Source organism: Rhea americana, unplaced genomic scaffold (assembly GCF_003343005.1).
Source record: "Rhea americana isolate MKP2758 unplaced genomic scaffold, rheAme1 scaffold_227, whole genome shotgun sequence".
In the NCBI taxonomy this organism is placed as follows: domain Eukaryota; kingdom Metazoa; phylum Chordata; class Aves; order Rheiformes; family Rheidae; genus Rhea; species Rhea americana.
In genome coordinates, this window is record NW_028186343.1 from 328,810 (window position 1) to 348,744 (window position 19,935).

The 19,935-nt window shown below is 44.1% G+C and overlaps 1 protein-coding gene across 9 annotated transcripts in view; it reads left to right on the forward strand.

Annotated features, from left to right (window-relative positions):
• The window catches only part of DEPDC5 (DEP domain containing 5, GATOR1 subcomplex subunit), a 46,358-nt gene extending 27,238 nt beyond the window's left edge, over window positions 1-19,120 (forward strand). For 4 of the 9 annotated variants that reach the window (XM_085305790.1, XM_085305793.1, XM_085305792.1 and 1 more), the window contains exons 31-43: window positions 852-985; window positions 1,862-1,970; window positions 4,887-4,949; window positions 6,558-6,709; window positions 7,498-7,575; window positions 8,040-8,172; window positions 9,180-9,288; window positions 9,604-9,828; window positions 13,766-13,935; window positions 14,918-15,089; window positions 16,193-16,253; window positions 17,347-17,429; window positions 18,325-19,120. In XM_085305790.1, coding sequence (XP_085161916.1) covers window positions 852-985; window positions 1,862-1,970; window positions 4,887-4,949; window positions 6,558-6,709; window positions 7,498-7,575; window positions 8,040-8,172; window positions 9,180-9,288; window positions 9,604-9,828; window positions 13,766-13,935; window positions 14,918-15,089; window positions 16,193-16,253; window positions 17,347-17,429; window positions 18,325-18,620 — 1,785 coding nt within the window. In that variant the 3' untranslated portion in view covers window positions 18,621-19,120. Of the gene's footprint in view, window positions 1-851; window positions 986-1,861; window positions 1,971-4,886; window positions 4,950-6,557; window positions 6,710-7,497; window positions 7,576-8,039; window positions 8,173-9,179; window positions 9,289-9,603; window positions 9,846-13,765; window positions 13,936-14,917; window positions 15,090-16,192; window positions 16,254-17,346; window positions 17,430-18,324 lie in introns of those variants that run through there. The other 5 variants (XM_085305796.1, XM_085305797.1, XM_085305795.1 and 2 more) reach the window with 4 other exon arrangements.
• Window positions 19,121-19,935: the final 815 nt, after the last annotated feature.

Genomic DNA, 19,935 nt, shown 5'->3' on the forward strand with positions numbered 1-19,935 from the left:
GTACAGGCAATACCTTTGTCCTCTTGCAGACCTTTGCCATCCCCCGAGTTTATCTGCGTAGTCTGATGAAGCATTAGCAGACGTACTTGAGCCAACTCCGAACGAAACGGGATACGTGTGTGTGCGTGTGTTTGTGCGTGCAGCACAGTCCCGTGCTGATGGCCACGTTAGCACCTCACAACTCCCAAACTACTGAATGGGCATCCCCCCTGCTGCTGTGACTGGAGCGAGAAACGGAGCAGTGGTGGCTCACTCAATGAGCAGTCAAACGCTTCTGCACAGCGTGCTGTGCCATGGCCTGGTCGTGCTCTGTTTTCTCCTCAGCCTGTCTGCTCTTGGCACAAGCCTGGTGCCACCTCTCTGCAAATGTGCGATGCTTTGTGTTGYGGTTATGCTTAGCCTGTGCACTTTATTGCAGCTTGTGATGCAGATCATTGCTGAGAAGGAATTTTTGAGGGAATGGAGCTGGTAACTTGTGCTAGCTGGGCTGGCTGTGTGCTGCACGCTTAGGAAAATGAATTTGAAGAGACCGCCCGTGTGGTTGAATTCTTGGGGAATAGTTTTAATGCAACCATCAAAAAGTAGTTGAGGTGTATGAGATTCTCTTCAAATACACGTACTGAATGGAGTGACATATATCAGAGGAAAGCCACTTTTATATATTGAATAATATGCCTTTTATTTTGKGAACAGCATATAAGTCACTAGGCTGATCCATTTCTCATGTGCCTATGGTTTAATTCCCTTTTTAAATGTGCCTGTTAAAGCCCTGCTGACCTGAGATGTTGCATCCTTGCTTATTACTTAAGCCTAACTTGACTAGGTCTGTGCTTCCATTTCTCCTTCTTTAGAAAGGCTCTGCCATGAAAGGGTTGCAGATTGCGGGTCCAATTCCTACCCACTCCCTGGAGCAGGCTGGGCCTCCCCTTGGGAAGAAAGGAACCTCAGCCCTCTCAGCCCTGCTGGAGATGGAAGCCAGTCAGAAGTGAGTCCCTGCCACCAGGCTGTGGGAAGCCCTCCAGAATATCCGTCCTACATGTCTTCCTTCTGTACTGGCTAAAACAGATTAGCACAAGTTTACCTTGGGAAAAAAAAAAGGATTTGGGATCCTGCTGCTTCAGTATCCTTGAAGACGGGCTGGGGCAATACTGGGCTTTTCCAGGGATTTTCTTGTGTTCAGTTTTCATAACAGAATGAATGCCAGAGACGAGGAGGGGAGAAAGAGGCTGGAGAAGTACATTTCTAGTAACTTGAAAGGAGAGCTCATTTTTATGTAGCATCTCAGTGCGTCACACTTCAGACAGTCATCAGTTTCTGATTTGCCATTAGAGCTGTATCACGTGCGAAGAGCTTATCTGGGATGAAAGTGTGCACAAGTGTGCCATACCAGTGGAGTAGTCTCAGGGTAAACACTGGGTAATGAATATAGCYAGTCTGTAAAGAAAATACGTTGTTTGGACTGATAACATCTGTTGAAATGCCTGTGGAATTTGAGATTCAGTACTGATCTATGATGGTTCAAAGAAGCTGAAAATTACTAATACCGGCTATGCTGAAAAGGCAGCTTAAAACACTGGTCTGTTGCTGTTAAATGAGTAAAAGATTTGAATATCTTTTAATTATGAAATGGTATTACTTATGTAATGAGGCATAAGAAAACTGAGTAAGTTCAAGGATCTGTGTTGTAAATGTGAGCTAGGAAGTACTTATAGAACGTGGGACTGACTCTGTCCTTTAGAGTGTGGGGAAGCAAATGTCTGAAATACAGTAGTGCCCCTCCGCAGCAGTGGCCTCTAGGGAGAGGCTGACGCGGAGCATGCTAGAACAAACTCCGTTAACTCCTTTCCTTCCTTTGCTCCAGGACCCTGGGGGAGCAGCAAGCTGCAATGCTGTCTGGGAAGAGCTCGGGGCAGCCTTCGGAGAGCGGGAGCATTGCCATCACGCCAACCTATATGGACAGCCCTCGCAAGGTACGGCGCCTTTCTTTAGCTGCTATTTTTGTGTGAGAATTTCTCAAATGGATTATACAAAGGAAAAAATAGATTACTCCCCTAAGCATGTGGCTCCAGCATACCAGATTTTATTATCTAATCGTACAAGGACTGGGCCTGTACCTGGAATGTCTTTAAGCCTTTGTGTGCAATGGCATAGGGAGAGGTTTGGGCATAAYCATCCTTCAGTTCTTTGCTAAAACTGCAGCAGTGAGATCAAAACCCTGGGATACCACCTCAGCATACTTTGCTAATTTAAATGGCCTCTGTTAATTCCTCCGTTTTCTTTTCTGGCAGCATATTTCATTTAATTTCTTTCCATTTCAATTAGGATTTGATTTTAGATTAAGAAATACAGTGCTGTCTGCATCTATAGGGTAGGCTGTCTTGCGGACAAAGATTAAGCTCTAGTCCATGGTGTATGAAGCTTCAATGAAATCTTAACAGCAGGAACCCCAGGTACTAACTTCTGTTTGGAGGAGAGGACATGTTCCTGGGTGATGATTTAGATGTCGTTCCTTTTCTGACCAGACTCCAGGCTAGAGAAGACCATCTTCCTGGAGCTCTCTTCAGACACTTACAGAGAAGGCTGTGCTGTCCCATAGCCTTCCTGTCAACTGCCTTGTGAGTGCCATGATAGCCAAATTTCCACTTCCAAGTCCAACCAGAAAGATTTGGGTGTTTTTGTTTTGTTTTGTTTTGTTTTTTTCTCCTGTTTTCTGGCATGGAGGTTTTCCAGCAGGAGTAACAAGGAACTGAATCAAGATACAACACTTAAAAGTATGACCTGTCTTTAGGTTCAGCAGTCAAAAGGAGAAGTWCTCTGATTTCCACTTTCAACTGTTTGGATAGGTATTGTTCTCTTAGCATCTAATATTTCGACATCCAACCTTTTGTGTACAGGAAGTCTCCTCGTTACTGGTGCCTAAGTGTCACCACAAGGGACATGTGTAACATAATTCCAGAGACCTGGCTATTGCTAGCTGAAGTCATGGTGTAATTGCGGTCATTTTCGTAGTAGACCTCTATTTGTTTTGGAAACTTTCTCATTCTACAATGCAAGAGATGAAGAGCAGGTCATTCTAGCCTTGGAAAAAGGAGGTGCAGAAATTGAGTTCTAGAGGCATGTTTGCAGACTTCCAGATCCTAATTCATACTTTGTGTGTTCTTCTTTTACCATTTAGGAACATGAACTTCCTCCAACTTTCCTCTTTAAATACAAAAATTATAAATGTGTCTTTCTATGAGCAAAGTTGGTGAAAATGCCACATCAGACACAGGACAGAAGAATGCTGTGGCAAGTTGTTGTGCATAGTAGAGGGAAAAAGGCAAAACCTGGTTTTCGTGGTGATGGCTGCTGTGTATTGGCACAGTAGTGCATTCGAAACAACGTAACAGACCTTGTGCTATGGACAAATGCTATTATCTCTACTTTTAAAAGTAACTATGTTTGAAAGCCTCTTTAGAAGGCTACTCTAAGATCTAGAAGAGTGTGTTATCAGTTGAGAGCCTTTCACACGCCGGTAATAAACACTCCTATAAACAATTACACGCGGCGCTTCAGAGGGAAGCAGATGAGCTCTCCAAATTGATGGCTCACGCTTGTTGGAAAGGTTCCAGTGAACAGGTAGCGTTATCAAGCAACTCTGTGCTTGCTCGGAGACGTCGGTGAGCATGTGCCTCATGCTTTCAGGACACATAACTGCTTCAGGGCTCATCAGTGTGGCTGATGGCTCGTTATGGCTTTAAGGCTCATCAGCAGTATGGCTGTTGGCTGTCCAGAGACTTGCAGGCCGAGTGCTGATAAACTGTCACAGCTGTGTGCTCTGTCAGTAGCCAAGGGAACAAGAGCTCTTCCAGGTTGCTATTCAGTGCTGGAACCGGTCCAAAGCAAAATTGAACCACCACTGTCTCCACCTCTTCTCTGTTTCAGAATAGCATTGAGAAGTCGCTTCAGCAGGCAGTTACTGGGCAATATGGAGTGATCTAACACAGTGAGTTAGCTTGAGGCATAAACCATTTGAGGAGTCTTTGCCCTTACAGATACCGGTTGCCTGCTCTGTTTCTGCACTGCGTAGGTTGCCAGCCATGTACCCTGGCATGAATTCTTTGCAGAAAATATTTTATACATATGTACCAGGATAAGCATCCTCTTAACTGCAGACTATAGACAAAATATTTTGCCTAGGGAATAGAATATAGAATTGCAAATAGGGAACAAATACCTAGCTGAGTTCCAGTGCATTGTCTTGTGTGATAAGAGAATGGTGACGTATTTTAGAATAGCAGTAGGGGATAAATTCATCCTGGGTTTGTAAGCAGACAGGGAACATAGGATGGGCAGCGTCTGCTTTATTTTGCACAGATATTGAGCAGTGTTGGAGAGGGCTTCGTGATGAATTTTTGTTCCCTTTCTTTTGCACCGTACCAGAACCTGCATTTGAGAGGAAAAGTACACTTCCTGAAGAGCGTTTCTTTGCTTCTGCCTCTTTATCGTTTGAGTCACTGACAGACTAGAAAAGAGCTGGCCTTCTTTTGCAATTGAAATGAAGACCCACTTAGCTTAGAGCTCAAGTCTTTCTCCTAAGAAGTGTAAGGAAGGCTGTGGCTTTGAATTGCCTTCTGATCAGTGTGGTTTACAAGTCTTTGGAAAAGTGTCTGTGCTAAGGAAAAGCAATGTCTTGGTACAGAGAGAGAAAGTAAGGGTGTGTGTGTGTATCTCCTGATGCTCCTGCTCTGCCGCAYCTGATTCTGGGTCTATTTGGGATTTGCATTCTTCTCATACTTTCTCTCTGCGGTCATTTTGTACTTGCACAACGTTGTATTTGCTTTTCTTCATCTCCTTGCTCCTGTTGCTGTTGCCATTACTGGGCCTACTTCCTCTAATGCCTTCAGGATGGGGCCTTCTTTATGGATTTTGTTCGCAGCCCACGCACAGCTTCAACCTTCTACTCACAGGTTAGTTTTGAATGGTGTCTCGTCATCTCTGGCTTTTAGACTGAGGTGAGAGAGAGCATTTGTTGTCCTGGGCTTGCAGTTTGAGGAACCTGCGTGAGTTTCCAGATCTGCTTGCTGAGAAGGAGATGCACAGCATGAAAAGGATGAAGTGCTTGATGGTGGATGCACCTATTTCCTTGCACCATGCAATGATTGATGTGCTTTGCATATCCATGTGCCCTGACTTACTGTGCTTTTCATTACTGTACTGCTGTCTTGCTGACTACTGGAGCTTCTCTTTCTGTATGTCCATAAGTGCTGGTTTTCCATTTTCCCTTGTGAAGCAAAGATGGCCACAGCTTGCTTACCTGATTCTTGGCTAGATTTCTCCAGTGTTAGTTAACTGACAGGTGGTTCTGGGGATATGTAAGTCAAATTGTGTCCTCAGATTCTTAAACAACCGAGAGCTGAAAACATTGGTCTCAGCTTGGTCTGATAGAGTCATCAGGACAGATGTTGTTTGTACACTTAACACTAGTTAAGGTTTAGCAATAAAGCAGTGTAACTATAGAAAATACTGCTGGTTGAAATAAGCTCTGAGGAGGAGGAGTGGATTTAGCTGGCTCTGAGGACTGTATATTCAATGTGGAGCATCTGCCATTTTTGGCTGCCCAAAAAGGGACATCTGGCACTGCAGTGAGAGATCTTTGGGGTGTGGGAAGTGGCACGGGTAAAGGGCTCTATTGGTCCAGCCGTCACATCTAAGTCGTGTTACAGCTTTGTGATTTTAGCTGGACGTGTGCTGCGGGTTCACGAGGGCAGATGAGCCCTCGTATTTACACCGATTTGAGTTACTCTCTGCTGTACATGTGCCACTCCCCCACCTCTCTAGCTTTTATATAATTTGCCTTTCCTAAGCCGTACGTGTTAATGGCAGATGGCAATTACAGCCTGTACTTTGCTGAATCTTTCAGCATCCGTGTTCTTTCTGAAATGATTTTATGTTAATTTTTGTGAACTATTCAGTCTACCATGAAATAGTGCAAGTGTTCCTGCGGGAGGAAAGTGTTCTTGTTGTCTCGGTGACATAGGTGTGGGTGGGTGCCAACCAGCCTCCTGATACTACCCTAAGAACGGAAGGAAGATGAGCTGCTTTTGTGCATTATGAAACTTGAATTCCTTGTGGTAAATCCACGTATCTTTGAGAGTTAGAGTTGAAACTATTTTGCTATTTCCTTACTACTTATCTCTTAGTGACTAGGATTCCTGTTCTGTGCATCACACATTTATAATCATACTTACTCCTTTAAGTTGGAAATGTCAGTTGGGGCCAGTGTTGCTAGCTTGCAGGCAGTTCTCTTAMCAGAGTTGTTGCTGCGTTGGTGATCCCCATCTTTGTTGGGGCCACTATGCAATACTGACATACTAATTTTCATATTTGTCAGTAGCTCTCTAGTGATGACCAAAGACTGTATTTGTCCTTTCTACATTTGTTTGTCCTTACAGTATTGTTTGTCATTAATAGAAACTTGAGATGAGATGCAAATTGGAGGGGGGAAAAGAAAGGTAATGGGAAAAGGATTAAGCTATCAGTACCATAAAGATGTTGCTGTGTTGCACTCCTTGCAGGTCTCCATAGATCAAACAGCTCCCGCGACCTTAGACGGCACCGCATTGATAAACGCGGGCCAGTCTGCTGACAGGGGCAACGCACCGGCCTTGGGAAGTTCCCAGAGTGCAGCGGACCAAGGAAACGCTGCAGCCGGCTCTGCCGACAGCGGGTAGGAAGAGCACAGCGGTACTGTGCTGGTGCGGTGGGCAGCGCATCCCCCTTGCTGGCGTCGAGGAACGGGTGCTTGGAGCAGGCGGTGCTGTGTCTGTCGGTGCTAGAAGGCACTTGTCACGAGGAGACCTGGCAGCGTTTCCACATGCAGAAATTGCAGTAGTGAAACAAGCCTTGCAACCCATTTTCCCACCATTAAATGAACATGAGGCATGTTTTTTTTTCCTCCCACCGTACGCCAAGAAGTTTCATTCTTCTGTAAATGAAGAATGAAGAAATTCTATTTCTGAAACCTGATAGCAGAAAACCAGACTTTGCATTGACATCTGTCTTCTCTCTGTTTTAGCAAAGGGGGCCCCTGCACGCCTAAATGGATCAAGTAGGTTGGTGAAATCCAAGAGGTTCCAACCTGGAGGAGAGAGACTGGGGAGGAAGCAGCATTGAACATAAGCTATATTAGTACCTGCTTCCCGTGTTTGTATGTGAAAGTTAAAAAAAAAAAAAAAAAAAAAAAAAAAAAAAAAAAAGCCAACCTCTAAAATGTTTGCTCTAATAGCTCTTGAATCTGGTAGCATGTTTTATAGTGTAAATTGGGTCAGTATAGTAATGTCCTTACAACCTAAGGTTGGGGAAATGGTTCTCATGCCTTTAGTTGTCCTTTGTGAGATGAAGAAGGAAATGAATGTGGCACAGCACAGAGAAGCGATTGTATTTTTCTGAAATGTACGTATTTGAACAAACCTGGCAGCTGCCCTGATTTTTAACATGATGCTGTTTGCTTCCCAGCTCTCAGCAGTGTTCGGCAAGCTCTCTGACTTCTTCCTCCACCTTGATAGAGATTCTTGAAGCCATGAAACATCCCACGTAAGTCTTTTTTTATTTTTTTTTAATCAAAATATGCTTAATATCTGTCTGGAAGTTTTGTAAGATGATATGAGGCATGGAGACTCTCAAAAAAAACCCCCATGTTAGCTCTGGAGGAGGTTTTCCAGCTCCCTTTTGTTATTCAGTTCCAGTCTCTCCAGGAGGGAATTCTGTAGAAATTGGGGTACTGGTAGGGCCGTACAGACTTCCATTATCAGAATCCCAGTCTTGTCAAAGCAAGATTCCTCAGCAAGGGTGACACCAAGGTGCTGTTAATGTCAAGCGTTCATCTTTGTTACCAGAAGCTAACGATATGTTGCTCTGGGGGCATTGTGCATTTCTTGTTCTGTGTCTTTATCCCTCTATTCCCCCCTTCTTTTTCCCAGCAATGATTTTGTCCTTGTAACTTGTAGAATTATCAGTCAGTCCCACGTTACCAACATATTTGACTTGCTGTGATTCAGCACAGGGATCCAGCTGCTCTCTGAACAGAAGGGCCTCTCCCCATACTGTTTCATCAGTGCAGAAGTTGTACATTGGCTGGTGAATAATGTGGAAGGTGTGCAAACACAAGCCATGGCGATCGACATCATGCAGGTAAGAAAGCTGCCAAGGAGTGTGAGGAGGGCCAGAGGTATCCCTCTCAGGGAAGAAAGTAGAACTGTAGAGGAAACTGTAGTGTAATTCCTGTTTCTTAATAAAATCCTCTTGTTGATATACATTGAAGAGTAGGCTAAGCAGAGTATGAGGTAATGAAAGCAGCACAGAATGTAACTTCTTCCACCAGAATTTTCTGTGCCTCTTAGATGCTGATGTTAGTTTACGATGGAGATGATAGTAGATATGCACACCCTACTGCTACCTGATTTTTATCTTAGCAAATTATTGTTTTTTCTTGAATAGTTTTAATTTTTGAATGTTCAATTTTGAAGCAGAAATACATTCCTCGATAGTAAAATGCATTACCTTTTCCACTGTTGTGAGATGGTGACAGTTCAGCGTACAACCTGTCATTAGCTAGTAGGTCAGCAAGATGTCCCAACTGTTAGAAGCATGAGGCACAACAGTGATTTCCCTTTTCCTTCTCCTTCCCCTTCCCCTTTTCATAATTGGTTTGAGTAATGAAGCTGTGATGCGAACAGCAAATGAATTCTCTTTTATGGATGCTGAGGTACAAAACACTTTGTGCAAGATACACTGCTTGTGTGTGTGGATTTTTCTTCCCAGCTGTGCTGCATCAGGGGCGGAGGTTAGAAATGCTTTGGAGTTCATTCCTCTACTGAGATCCCGTATCAATTAACAGAGAATGTAGAATGTTTCTGACCTCTTGCCTTCCTGTAGACCAATCAATAAAACCAGAGCAAGGTAAGGGAGGAAGGCAGATATCTGCAGAAAGGTCAAATGCAATTTCTCAAGGAGAAAAGGACTTGCTGCGCGTACTGAATATCAAGAGATGCATTGCTGATACTCTCCTTAGGTACATATCTGGACAAGAAGACTTAAAGAAAGAAAATAATTTCCTAATGTTCTCTAGCAACTTCTTTATGTAACTGTGAGAGTGACTTCTGCTTTTTCTTCTGGGTTTACTTTGTTCTCTTTTTCAGAAAATGTTAGAAGAGCAACTGATTGTCCATGCATCTGGAGAAGCTTTACGAACATTCATCTATGGCTTTTATTTTTACAAGATTGTTGTGGACAAAGAACCTGAGCGAGGTCAGAATTCTGTTTAACTACAAGATTTTTCTCATTATCTGTTTGCATAATCGCTGGCATCACTTGATTCTTMTGGGTGCTGCTGCAGAAATGCACCTTGAGGGGAACCAGAGACTATTCTAAAGAGAATCAAAGAAATTTAGTTTAATCTTTCATAGAATCCTTTGGGAACTTTCTTTAAAAAAAGAAAAGCAATTACAAACAACATGACCTATTTTTTTTCCTTCCTCATTTTCAGAAAGAGCCACATCTCCTTCCTGATTGTGAGCACTTGTTTCTAACTGTGACCTGTTCTTCCCCTTGCTTTTTGTTCAGTGGGCATGCAGCAGCCTACCATGTGGCACACAGCTGCCATGGATGACTTCTCCACCTTTCAGAGGAAATGGTTTGAGGTGGCATTTGTGGCAGAAGAGCTCCTGCACTCAGAAATCCCAGCGTTCCTCCTGCCCTGGCTGCCCAGCCGTCCAGCATCCTATGCAAGTAGGCACAGTTCCTTTAGCCGCAGTTTCGGAGGACGGAGCCAGGCAGCTGCACTATTAGGTAGATGCACAGCACAGGTGACAGCTGGGGAAGGGCAAGGGGATAGTTTGAAGGGGGAAGAGCAGCCAGCCAAGGGTATGATCTCACGTGGACCAGCAATAAAGCTGCGAATTTCATGCTGGCCTTACATGTGTCTTGCAGGTGATCTCATTCTCATATGTCTGAGGTATGTTTCACTGGCTGAGCAGGGCAATTTTGCCACTCATTACTGGAGTATAGCAAAAAGTATTTTGGAAAAATTCATTGCTCCTGTCTCTCCCCCCATGCCATTCTCTAGAATTTAGAGAGAAAACACTGGCTTCCTGTCTCCTTGCAGAGTCAAGTAGACTCTCTATAGTCTGTGAAGAGCGTGGAGGGATAAGTTGAGAACAGTAGAGCATCCAAACTCTACTTAAAATGACATGTCTAAGTGCTTCCCAAGGACAAGAACCCCAGTGAGATCCAGATGTGCTAGAGAAGTTTTCTGTGATGTGGTGCTGGAGGCTCCTGGGTTAGTCTGAATCATCTACAGCCAGACTCCTTGTGTTGATGTCTGGGAAGCCCAGCTGCAAGCAATCCCTGCAGTGTGGGAACAGTAGGGTTTGCATATGGAAGATCAGGATGCAGCTGGGCAAGATACAATTATAACATCTAAAGGTTCTGTAATGTGTGAAGTACAACACTGACTACCATTAACAGCCTGTGAAACATACTGGCTGCATGTTTCACTTTGTTGCTTTGTCATCTTTTTGTTGCGTTTCCAGGCCAGCCTGAGTCACTTGCTTTTGTTACCCTTTCCCTGTTTAAAATTACCAGAAAAATCTTCGCTATGGAACTGCAGCTTCAGATTTACTTAGATGCATCCTTCAAAGGATTGCCTCAATTAGGGATAAAAATAAAATTCCACTGTTCTCTTGTTTTATATTTGATCTTCTGAAGAGAAGTGACTTATTCCTAGTGTAGCATCCATCTCTCTTAAACCTGAAGTTTAATCCATATGTATTCCTGAAAGTTTTGTTTGAAGAGGAACAGCATCAGAAATGGGAAAGCATTCAGGACAGGAAGCCTAAACTTAGGGTTAATTCCCTGAAGCCAATATATGCAGGGTATTTTTCCCTGTCACACGATAAATCTGTTACCTTGGCCACTATCCATCCTCATTAGCTCAATGATTGGCCAAAACCAGAGTCTGAACATAGGCTGGCATGAAAGCACTGTGAGGGCTGAGGAGCTGGGGCTGGATCCTGTTCTTGTTTTCATCTCTTACTCACTGCTTGGCCTGGGAAAACAACTTCATTTTTCTATGTCTGTCCGCATTTTGAGATGAGACGATCAAGACTCAGGAGGCTTGCACCTGGGTGGACGGGCAAAGAGGGAGAAATGTTTTAGTGCCTCTTTCACCTTTTCATTAACACTAGCCAGAAAAATGTGTATTCCCTCAGCATATGATGTAGTCGCACACTTCTATAGCCCTTTTCTCTCATTTCCATTGGAATTATGTCCATTCTGCTATTTAACTAATTTGCAGGCTGTGGATGAATGAGAAATACCTCTAGGCTGCTGACATGCACTCTGGTTATTCCAAGGGTGGTTTTTTGGAGGAAAACTCAGTACAGAATTTCATTTTCTTAGAATTGAACTGGTTTAATTGATGTTTCTGTGCTGTCCCTCTTCTAAACAGTGTTGCAGCAAAAAAATTATCAGCACATCAGAGGCAAGGAGCTTTACTAAACCCAGATGAACCTCTGGTCCACGTGACTTCATTTGTTCCTCTCTTGGCTTTGAATTGGTTGTGGTTTTGATTTCTTCCCCTCCCCACCTTCCCTAAATGTCAGGCTGTGACACAAAATTGCATGCAAGCATTGAGAGCTCTGGAACAAGCTCCGTGTATCCCTAAAATCCTTATCCCTCCCAACTTCCCTATCCACTTGCTCAGTGATTGTTCCCTTTCCCTTCCCACTGAAAATCTGACCTGTGATATACCTAATCTTGTCCCTTTTGATTTATAGCAATGCATGCACTAGCAATTGTAGCGATGTATGTAGCGTAGTCTGTGACTGGAGAATAACCTGCCTGCTCCTCTCCGATGTTTTCAGTAAATCACTAGCTAAATACTCATGGTACAAGACAATTGGGAAGCAGGTGAGTCCTCTTAAATCAGATACGTGGAAGCCAGAGAGTTTATTGTATTCAAATTAAGTTGATTATAATCTGAAGCTTCTAAATTCAGAGAAACGTGGATGTTTTTTCATCAGTTCGTAAGGTCATTATTATTAGTTCACCCGATTGGGTTGTCCTCCTGCTGCTGTGCCTGTGAATTACAGCCGCAGGCAAGGGGGAGAGAGAGACGCCAGCCCTAGTGGACTAGCTGCAGCCTGTACAAGAAGCAACAGTCTAAGGGAGCAGGGAGCTCATTCCTCACAGTGTGCTGGTTCGGGTACGGTGGACGGTAGTGTTACCACTGACCTCATAGCTCCTACCTGCCTGAGCTGCTTTGGCTTTACATCTTTTGGGAGGTTGCCTTTCGACATCGCAAACCAGGGTTCTTGCTTTGTTACAAAACTGGCACTGTAACCTTCTCCTAACCATAAGCATTGCATCTGCAGTGATACTGCAAGTGAAAAGGAGGATGAAAAATAAAATCATGAGATGTTGATCTCTCCGATAATATCAGACCAACTCAGAACTTGCAGATAACACATCTCCTACAGACAGATACAGATTTTATTTACAAAACAAAATTGGGTGATATTCTTCCATTTTTGGATGTTTTTTTCCCCCTGTTGCTAAGCTGCAGTAACAGCAGTGTAAAGGATTTGTTTTTAACCCTGAAAACTGTCTCCAGCCAGCCTGCAGTAGAAGTGAGTGAATGTGGGAACTTTCCTTCTACCTCGAGGATGAACTTCAGCCATTCAACAGGGTCCTTCAAAGCTGGCTGTATAAAAGGGTGCATGTCTGCCTTTACTTAGGCAAAATACAACAACGTCTGTCCCTGATGCATGCAATTAAAAGGCACCATGACGTGCCAAGCAAGGGTTTTTCAGTAGTATTATTTCAACCCTTTGTAATTTATGTCAGTTTTTAACACYGTAGAAGTGCTAAATGATGCATAAAGGAAAGTTGAAAGTGACACCATGGTTCATAGCAGAACTTCGGACCCAAAGCTGGGAGGTCTGGGGTCTGTCCCCGGCCTTGCCTGCAGTCACGGTATGACAYCAGCCAAGTCGCTTCCACTTTCTGTGCTTCTGTTCCTCCTTTTGCCTGGTATCTGAGATTTTCTTTGACCGAGATTCTGGGATATGGGGCACAAGGGAGCTGGATCGTGGGTACTATTCTAGCACTGATTGCAAAAGAACAGAAAGTGTTGCAGTGATCCGTACACTGCTGCATGAGTCTTGGCTGACTTCTCTTGCTTTTACAAAAACTGTTGCATATGCAGTTTTAGCAATGTGGTAATGTGGGATATTGATGTGGAGTTAAAGAAACAATAAGTTTAGTTTCTAATCTCCTTCAGCTCTGGAAAGTCCTGGAATGCTCCTGCGCTGGGTAGCAGCGCCCTGTTGTGATTTCTGGTGAGGGCATATAGAAACCACTTTGGGATGTCCTGGGTACTGAAGGAGGTAATGTTGTCCAGCCATATTTAATTGTGGCACCAGTCACTTATTGATTAGCTGGTGCAGTTCCTGTATTGCAGTTGAGATGTCTCGACTGTCTGGGGAGGTAATTCTATGGCACAGACTCCTGGTATGAGTAATACTATTTTTTCTGTCTTTTGTAATCTAGGTGAGCAGCATTCCTAGACTATTCTGTTAGCCCAAAAAATATTTGAGGAGGAGTGGGAGGAGGACAGATTCATTCCAGATGGCTTGTTTGTCTTGTTTTCTTCTGTTCTCTTCTTTTCTCCCACCCTCTCTTGAACATTGCTCTTAAATATCACCTCTATTCCTGGGCTGCTTAGCGGCCACAGTGCCCGAGCAACGGACGGTGACGCTGGATGTGGATGTGAATAACCGCACAGACCGCTTGGAGTGGTGCAGTTGTTATTACCATGGCAATTTCTCCTTGAATGCTGCCTTTGAGATCAAGTTACACTGGATGGCAGTGACTGCGGCTGTTCTGTTTGAGATGGTAAGGGTCCGGGATGGGCACAGCGATGCCAGTCTGACCTAACTGCTTACCCGTTACGCTACTGGGAACGTTGTMATGCGTCAAGTGGGAAGTATTAGGAGAGCAACTGTGGGTTGGAGCTGCTGCCATTTTGATAGGTAATTTTGCTGATGATCATAGCATTAAGTGTTGACATTGCTGCATCTGATCATGATTTATCGTGCTATCTACAGCTGTTCTGTCTGTGGGACAGATTGTTCTGCATCTGAGGGGTTTCGTGCACACTATGTAGAGGCCAGTACAGGTGAAAGTGGTGTTTAAGTCCCACTTAGGCAAATGTTAGGCCTTAAACTGGGTCTTTGGAGAGGACTCTGTTTCACATCGCATTCCTTCTCCCCTCAAACCCAAGAGCTTTAAAACTCAATGGAGTTGCTTTCATGACAGGTTTGGTAGAAGATGTGTTCTTCCCATTCAGCAATTATTTTTAGCTTTTTTCTGAACTTGCTGAAAATGTTTTGAATCAAAAATGCAAGCAGTTCTCGTCATTTTGTTTTWATGAGGGTTTTCTTGACTTTTGTTTTCCGCTTTTGTATCTTCTGTAAAGCTCTGGCTCTGTTTCACACGAGGTTTTACCTCCCTCTCCCCCAACCAAATAGCACTAGTTGAATGTTTTTGCTTTATAGAAAATCTGTTGCACTTTCCAGTAAAGCAGCAGTGCTTAGCCACTGCTGATAAGTAGGCTGTATCAGTTCCTGAAAAATGTCCTATTTTAAAGTGCTTTCTGATTGATGTGGCACTTAAAAAAGGAAAGCCTGATGTGTTGTGCTTGTACAGCTTTGCTTACGAGGACGCTTGTGCGCTGGCTGTGCAAAGCAGGCTGAGCCGGTGGAGAATTGAGCATGTCTGATCTATTCTTGGCAAGATGAATTGCTCCTGTGCACGTTGGTGCCTTTCTTCAGTTTGACATATGTGGTATGATTCATTGTTTGAATCTTTTTCTTAGGTTCAGGGTTGGCATCGGAAAGCCACATCCTGTGGTTTCCTGCTAGTTCCAGTCTTGGAAGGTCCGTTTGCGTTGCCCAGCTACTTATATGGAGACCCACTTAGAGCTCAGTTGTTCATCCCACTCAATGTTAGCTGCTTGTTGAAGGAGGGCAGTGAGCATTTGTTCGATGGTAAGAAATGTTCTTTATTTTACCCTTTGGGATACTTTCCTGCAAGTAGATCCCTTCTGGCATATAGCTGGCATGAAGAACCTCATTTATCAGAAACGCATTAGCTGGGGAAGAGCCTGCCTTAATATTTCTGCACGGCCACTGGCAGGAAGGTGGTGCTCAGAGGAAGCTGTACTGGTGAACTAACGGGCATTTAATGCTGCRTGAAGCTGGCAGCAAGAAGTACCAAGGCACAGGAAAGGTGGTCTCCCCGCTGATGATCTTGCTATAATGTTGCATGCCCTTACAGAACCTGAATCAAGTAGTATTTCTGTTTGACATGATGTTATACTGCAAAAGTCTGTTTTGCWGGTAGGCCCTGCCCAAAGGGGATCTGCATTTGTATTCTATATTTGCTTATTCTCTCCCTTAGTGAGATTAGGTTTTCGTGACTGCCATCCTCTTTTTTGTTGCCATGGCTACATTCATGGTAAGAATGTTTGCACTTGAGATAAGAGCCAGAACCTGCAATCTTCTTTACTGCAATGTGACCTCTCCCTTTCGAGTGACACTGTTGGCTGTTGCCATAAGTCTCAGGTGAGAGCTCAAATATCAGAAAGCACTGTCCCCATGCAGAGAGAGGTAACATTGCATCATGAGAAAGGACAAGATGCAGAAGACTCTGTGTTAAAGTAGTGAAGATGATCATTTTCTTTGTTTTTGTTAACTTTTGACCCAGGGTCCAGGTATAAATGTAGGTTTAGTGACAAACCCATACGCTGTGCGGTTGCTGTAGCCCCACTGACTGTGAAGTAAGTATTTTCAGTGCACTCTGCAGTGGTACACAGCCGCCAGTTCTCCTCCTTTGCTCTTTAGTGCTTGTGTCTTTAGTGCTTCATCACTAAAGACACAAAAGCTGAATTCAGGGATGAATTTGCTACTGATGGCTCCRAGGCACATGTTTAATAGGCTAGCATTCAAGGGACACTGACAGAAAATTGTAGGGCTAAAAGAGATGGCTAGAAAAAAAGTGCACAGAAAGAGTCTGAGGAAGACTGAAGTTTTGCGAGAATGAAGGAAATCAAGGGGCTTTGCTAGGGAATCGTTACCTTTTTTTGTTTCAGGCTTCGAGCCAGAAACATACTGGGACCGTATGCATCTCCTCCAGGAAGCAATAGCATACAGGTATGTAAAGCAGACTGACTGCAAGGTTTATATCTCCCTGGATGAGGTGGGATGAAGTCCTGCACTGTGTGCTTACTCCGGAGTTGCCTGGGTTCCATACTGTCTGCCTCTCTGAAAGCTGCTTGTAGATAATTAGATTAAAACATTACTAAAATGCCTGGGTTTCTGTGGGTGTGAAGGGGGCAGATAGATACAGTGTTTCAGCTTGTCACTCAGTAGCAAAACCTAACCTTGTGCTGGACTGGGCATTGGCTTTGGAAGGCACCCTGTTATTCTAGGTTAGAAGCAATARACTGCAAATAGACTTCCCTGTCCGAAGGAGCTGTTATTTGCTCCATGTGTACTTAAGGTAGTCCTGAGCTGGATGACAGTCAGTGACTGACAGTAAGCAGGAGACTGGGTTATGAGCTGCACATAAGWGGTTGGGAACAATTTAAGAAGAAATTGTTGAACATTTTGAACACTACCTAGCCTTGCCCCTCTGCGTGCTTGAGCTGCCAGTTTGTTTCACAGTCCTGTTGCCAGGCTCTTCTTCATGATGGAGAGGCTGGCTTTTGTAATGGAATTTAGCTGGGTAATGCACTTCCATTAGCTCAGAAAGCAGAAGAGGAATGAGTAGTCTCCAGGCAGCAAAGAGCCATCAGGTGAGCTGCCTGAAGCTGTGTGGAATACTGCCCAGCAGGAACAAAATGATCTTACAGCTTGACGTGTACCAAGGAATGTTTTGCTTTGCTATAACTCTTCCCTCACCTGTGTGCAGCTGCCCCGTTTTGTCCAAGACTGCTCAGTGCCCTCCCAAGCTGAGCTACTGCCTCTCTTSTTTCAGACGTGCTGGAAGAGAGAGATCAGTGCAGAGTTAGAAAACTTTCACACTGTGCCTCACAGGGGCACAGAGCGTTTGGAGAAGCTCAGGTCTCCTCTGCCTTTTTTTCTCTTGCCTTCAGCCCAYGAAAAACAGGGCCTTTGTATGTGATTGTGGAAGACTTTTCCCTCGTGCCTCTGCCCTGGGCTGAAAGAATCACAGCTGGAGCAGCTTTTATTTATTTATGTATTTATTCATTTATTTCTTTTTTCCTGGTGTTTGTTTCCCCAGATTTGGATTTGTGCAAGATAAATACTCAGCCTCTGCATTCAACTTTCCAGCAGAGAACAAGCCCCAGTATATCCATGTCACAGGTGAGCAATAGTTGGCAGGCATGGGGGCAAGGAGGAGGCTATTATAAACAAAAGAACCATTTCACAGTCAARTCTGTGTTTGGTGCCAGTGGCACTGATCCTCACTGTATCCCTAGTCAGATCATGAGTAAATGTATCGGCCAACACAAACTGAAAAAAATAGAGAGACAGTAGCACAGAGCTTTGCTGCTAATGAATGACATTACTTTGAAATCTGGCTTTATGGTGTCTCTGAAACTTTTTATTTCCAGGAGAGGGAGATAAAATAATAAAGCCAGAGCTTTTTCTGACTGTAGCTTATACGAATGTGTATCTAGAAGCTCAGAGGGAAGTGGTTTGGGAGAAGCCTCTTCTCACAAGTTCTGCTTTTAATTTCTGGTTTAAGTTCAGTTATAGATGCATCTCTCCCTGCATGCACTGTGTGGGAGATGAGAGCATTTAGGATCCACTTGCTGTCATTATTATTCTTCACTAATGCTGGTGATCTATCAGCACTTTTTAACTAAGCTCCACGCATGCCATATTACAGTGAAATGTTAATATGTTCAAATGGGTTGCTGGGACATGAAGGCAGTAACAGGAAAAGAGCTTTCGGAAGACTGCAGAAGAGAATGGAAATTGGTGCAGAGGTGRAAGAGGGGTCAGAACCTACAGCTTTGCTACATTCCCTTCCACCAAGAGAAAGACTAGACTAAGTGCTCTCTCTGAGTGTTACAATTTGCAGAAGGAAATAGCATTTAAAAGGGAAGAAGGAAAAGCACGTCTCATTTTATTTTGCTAAAAAAAGCAATTAAATGAAACTCAGTCCAATTTCCCTTTCAGGATCTCATGAGTCAGTGGTTGGTCATAGAGGTTTAGGTCTGCCTGAGACTAAAGTCCTGTCCGTTTCCCACAGGGACGGTGTTTTTGCAGCTCCCATATTCCAAGCGGAAATTCTCCTGTGGGCAGCAGCGCCGCCGGCGCAACTCCACGAGCTCCACCAACCAGAACATGTTCTGTGAAGAGCGCATTGGCTACAACTGGGCCTACAACACCATGCTGACCAAAACGTGGCGATCCAGCGCCACGGGGGATGAGAAATTTGCTGATCGGTTGCTCAAAGACTTTACAGACTTTTGCTGGAACAAAGATAGTCGGCTTGTCGTGTTCTGGACTGACTGTCTGGATAAGATGCATGCTAGTGCTCCGTGAAAGGGGGTGGTATCTCTGAGGGAGACAGTAAGAGCTTTACTATGTGACAAGAAAGTAGTAGAGAGTGACTGGAAAAGGGCCTCTCTGTTGTGTTCATCCTGAGGCTCAGAGGGGACTTGATCAATATTGCTGTTGATATTCAACAGAATTTGATTAAGCCTTTGGAAAAAGAACCTGGGCTCTGGGCTTGCCAACACCTATCRCCTGATCTCAGCTTGATTTTAAGTAGCTGCAGCCCTTGATTGCCAAAACTACAGTTAGAGCAGAAGTAAAACAGGGAGGGTGTATGTGGTTTCCAAGGGCAGTTAGATACAGCACAGAAGGTGATGGTAGAAGCTTGTCRTCGTTGGAGATGATCAGTGCAGTTTGCATGTGACGTGCTTGACAGCACCCTGCCTCTCTCCCCTTTGAGGTGCACCTCCTTGTGTGAATATGTAAGATAAAATGTAAGACACACACTTGTTCATACATGTAAATAAGTAAAAATGCAGCAAATGGAAGTGACTTGATGTTCTGTGATGTTCTGTTGTCACTCTTGACAGTGAGTAAATATGGAACTGGGGAATAATGAGGTGTGTGGAAAATGCGGAGCTTTGCCAAAAGGAAATATGCTTCTTATGTCCAGCGTGATAACGAAGTGCTCCTGAGAAGGTCATAGCTACTTTGGCTTTTAAGCTCAGTGGTGGAACTTTGTCCTTTAAACATAGAGGACTTTCTGTCCCCAGCTCTGGATCTAGAGCAATATCATGCAGCAGGAGCAAAAAGCCAGTTACTGTCCAGTTAGGCCAGCATCCAAGTCTAAGGAGAAATCAAGGGCAGCTAAATGCAAGATGCTGCTGATAGAGGAAGAAGGGGGGTTACAAACAGTTTTTAGGCTATGTTTGCACACAGCAAAATGAAGATCTCTGCCCTGCAGTAGGCAACGTTTGTGTTTGCGGAGAAAGCTGGCCCAGAGCAGCATGGACTTTGGCACAAGCTGGCTGCTTAAGTGTGCACTTGGGGTGGGGCAGGGCCTGCGTCCTGCAGCATTGCGCCGGGGTGGTGGTCGGCTCCTGCTGTGAGGTGTTTTTTGCTAAACTGAGGTCAGCAGAGGGCTGCAAGCCATGCTCTTACCTTTGCATGAGTTTGCAGACATGCTTCAAGGAAAATAATAGCTGCTTCAATTTTATCACCTGAGTGACTCATCTGCTATCATGCAGCACCCACCTAGAAAAGATTAGTTGGAGCTGCAAGGCTCTTCAGTTCATCTGAGTGCATTACAATTATCGCTGAATGTCTGAGCCCCATTAACATCTTAAAAAAAAAAAAAAAAAAA